The 3,827-nt window shown below is 36.4% G+C and overlaps 1 protein-coding gene across 1 annotated transcript; it reads left to right on the top strand.

Moving 5' to 3' along the window:
• Window positions 1-544: 544 nt before the first annotated feature.
• On the top strand, window positions 545-1,492 carry LOC101555603 (olfactory receptor 52L1). The gene has a single exon (XM_004621183.2). The coding sequence runs from the start codon at window positions 545-547 to the stop codon at window positions 1,490-1,492; it is 948 nt and encodes a 315-aa protein (XP_004621240.2).
• The last annotated feature ends 2,335 nt before the right edge of the window (window positions 1,493-3,827 follow it).

Raw genomic sequence — 3,827 nt, 5'->3', positions numbered from 1 at the left:
TCTAGAGTTTACTCCTGAATTTTAGGGATCATGGAACTGAGAGTTTGGCAATTAGGGCTCTGTGATGCTCAAGTTAGGGTCCAAATAATGCCGGGGATCAAACTCAGATATTTACACATGTTTGGCATATGCTGTACAACTTGAATTATCACACCTGTTTTTCTGAAAAAGCCTACTTTAAGAAACTGTGACAACATTGATTTTAGTACTCAATAGTGTATAGAGGTAATGAGGAGAACCCTTTAAAATAGAGAGTTCCAATTTGAAAGTAAATGGCAGAGTTTGAACATTATTCTGAAGACAGATTATATTTATTCTTCTTTAGATAAAACTAGTCACATACTAATCAGATATGAATCTACCTAATCCCTAAGAAGTTATTTTAATAAGAGTAAATTTTATTCTATGTGTCTAACTTTAGACTCCTGTGTTGCAGTTTAAACTTCCCCTGATGAAGATGGTAGCTAGACCTGGACAATTTCATGACTCGTCAAGATGGAGAAATGATTTTGGTTTCCTTTGTATATTCCATTTCTGATCAATGATGATAGTACTTAGTAATTCCAGCTGGAGGTTACTCCAGCCTTCTTTCTTCCTAGTTGGAATCCCCGGTTTAGAGGACATACAGCACTGGATAGCAGTGCCATTGTGTGTCCTTTACCTCCTTGCTCTAATGGGAAACATCACCATCCTTTTCATCATCTGGACTGACTCAACCCTGCATCAGCCTATGTACCTTTTCCTGGCCATGTTAGCTGGCATTGACCTGGTGCTGGCTTCATCCACTGCACCCAAGACCCTGGCAGTGGTCCTGGTTCATGACCATGAGATTGGGTACATTGTCTGCCTAATCCAAATGTTTTTCATCCATGCATTTTCTTCCATGGAGTCAGGTATACTTGTGGCCATGGCTCTGGATCGTTATGTAGCTATATGTTATCCTCTACATCATTCTACTATACTGCATCCCGGACTCATAGGGCGCATTGGGATTGTAGTGTTGGTGCGTGGATTAATCCTGCTTATCCCCTTCCCTATCCTATTGCAGAGACTTATCTTTTGCCAGAGCACAGTGATAGACCACGCCTATTGTGAACATATGGCTGTGGTAAAGCTTGCCTGTTCAGAAACAACAGTGAATAGAGCTTATGGGCTGGCAGTGGCACTGCTTGTGGTTGGGTTTGATGTCCTGGCCATTAGCATTTCCTACGCCCTTATCCTTCAGGCAGTGCTGAAGGTACCAGGGGGTGAAGCTCGACTTAAGGCCTTTAGCACATGTGGGTCTCATATTTGTGTCATTTTGATCTTCTATGTTCCTGGAATGTTCTCTTTCCTTACTCATCGCTTCGGACGCAATGTACCTCATCATGTCCATGTTCTTCTGGCCACTCTCTACCTTCTTGTACCACCTGCTCTCAACCCTCTTGTTTATGGTGTGAAGACTCGGCAGATCCGCCAACGAGTACTCAGGGTATTCTACATAAAAGGATAGATACACGTACAATGAAGTTATTTTCTTTAGAGGTTCCTGTCAAAGACACTTTCAGTGTCCATGAAGTTCAGGAGTCCATGGCTAATAAGATCACTGTTCATCAATCATTTATATTTGGGGACAGACACCTGTCCGTATACTAGTCCATGGATGGGCTATTATAATTGAGGCAGTAGACCAGTGGTTTCCAATATTTCTACAACTGCAAGCAGGTGTTTCAGTTGAAGATCACTGATCTAGGCTATATGAATATAGACTTTTCATAGTGAGTATTACTGCCAGTTCTATGAGTCTTGTATATAAGAACATCCTGAACACTGGGCTCCATAGTTGATTGAGATGTTTTTGACAGTTGCATATGTGAGAGTTTTCTCCATCCTGAATTTTGTTCCTGACTTAACATTTTCTCTCTTCTCTGTTTTGGGGACATAGGATATATACATGATATATATGTATATATGGACATAGGATATGTACATGATCTGGATATGCCATGTTTTCTGCTTTTGCCCATTGACTGTGGGATATCATCTGAAATGGGAATGGTTGAAATAGGAATGGTAAGCCACACAGTCCTCCTTGTTGATTTTTGAATGTCATCAAGTCCTTCAGCATAGTGCTGTGAACCCTAGGTCATTGGGATCCCGTATTAGATAAGATATTCTTAAAACAGTTGAGAAGGTTATAATGTGAGAAAACACCTTTCACTGAAGTATGAGAATTACTCTATGTACTTAAGACTCACAAAAGTGGAGAACAAACTAGTAAGTCTTGGAATAAAAACCAATAATTTATATTTTTAAGGAATAAATACATAGTGGAATACTTTTTTAAAAGGCCTGTAATTTTTGATTTATCCATTTTTAACTTATACTCGAGAGGAAATAAATCAAGTATTGAACATAAATATGTATTGTAAGTATTAAAGTGACAAAACAAAAGCAGCCATGTGATTATCAGTATCTGGTGACTTGAAATATGTTAGAGTTTAATGTGGTAAGCATAGATTTATCAATAAAAGCACTTGGATTGAAAACTGCATTAATTTTTAAAATGTGGGTATAGAATGATACTAATTAGAACTCCCTTTACTGCATATAATAATTATGTAGAAATTTACAAGAAGATACTCACTCTTGGTATATTGTATATTGTTTGTAAGCACTGCTTTTTATTCTGGATTAACTATTGTGTTTCTAAAAAGCAACCTCCAACCTGGAAGTTAATACCCGGAAGAAGTCATGTCCTGCTTCCTTGATTTAGGATGCTCAGTGGTTGAGAGGATCTTATCTTGGGTTTCATAGTGGTAGAAGGAGTGAGGTGGATGCTTTGTGTTATTAGTCTCATTTTACTTTGTAAATTTAACTTATAACAAATAAGTGTCTTACAGAAATAAATATTATAACTTTGGTTATATATGTGGATGATGAATCAGTAGCAATAAGTAAGAATTATTCCTACTGAAAGAAAAATTAAACTCATAACTTGTCCTTGGAAAACCTAGGCATTGCTATGACACATCATTTGGAAAAAATATCTTTCTTGACCCAAACGATTTTGGATTGGGTTGGTTATAAAATGACGTAGTGCTGGCTCCTATCATTCATAGAACCTGTTGATGCTTGGATTGTGAAAATGAAAGTGGGAAATGAAGCATCATATTCTTTCACAGATGAAAATGTATTGAAAATACTAGAATCTATATTTTAGTTATTTTTGGGTCTACCTTTTAAAAATCTGATTTAAACCTGTGACAGAAATATATTTATATGAGGTTAAAAACACTATATTGTGGGAAATCATTTGCTGTAGCACACTAACATATCAGCTGAATAGAATATGGTTTTTGTCTTGAATCTTTCATTATGAAGCATGACAGTTAGAGCTTCTTTGTGAAAAGGCCTGTAGTTTTTAATTAAAATGTCTTGATTTTACTCATATTCAAATTTGCTATCAGAAAATTGTTTATATTATATTCTTCTATTTTGTTTTCTGTTATGTCTATAGTATATTACTGGTTTTAATTTGTATTCCTTTTTATAAAAAAATCCATGCTGTATTTACAATATTATGAAAATATTTAAATTGCAGAGTCACTCACAAGAAGTTAGCACTATCTTTGAATTTAATTTTTCTTTTTTCTGATGATTTCAAATTATTTTATTACAATTTGCAAGGTACACTAAAAACACAATTAGAGATTGGGACCAGATAGATAGTACAAGAGGTAAGATACTTGTCTTGTCTATGGCTGACCCAGGTCCTATCCCGAACACATTGTATGGTTCCTGAGCACAGAACCAGGCGTAAGCCCTGGTAAGATATGCCTCCCCAA

The sequence above is a fragment of the Sorex araneus genome, chromosome 6 (genome assembly GCF_027595985.1).
Source record: "Sorex araneus isolate mSorAra2 chromosome 6, mSorAra2.pri, whole genome shotgun sequence".
Lineage (NCBI taxonomy): Eukaryota > Metazoa > Chordata > Mammalia > Eulipotyphla > Soricidae > Sorex > Sorex araneus.
This window is presented reverse-complemented; position numbering and strand designations above follow the sequence as displayed.

Excerpts from the sequence above, each read along its gene's own strand:
- LOC101555603 (XM_004621183.2), top strand. The coding sequence starts at position 545 with ATGATAGTACTTAGTAATTCCAGCTGGAGGTTACTCCAGCCTTCTTTC.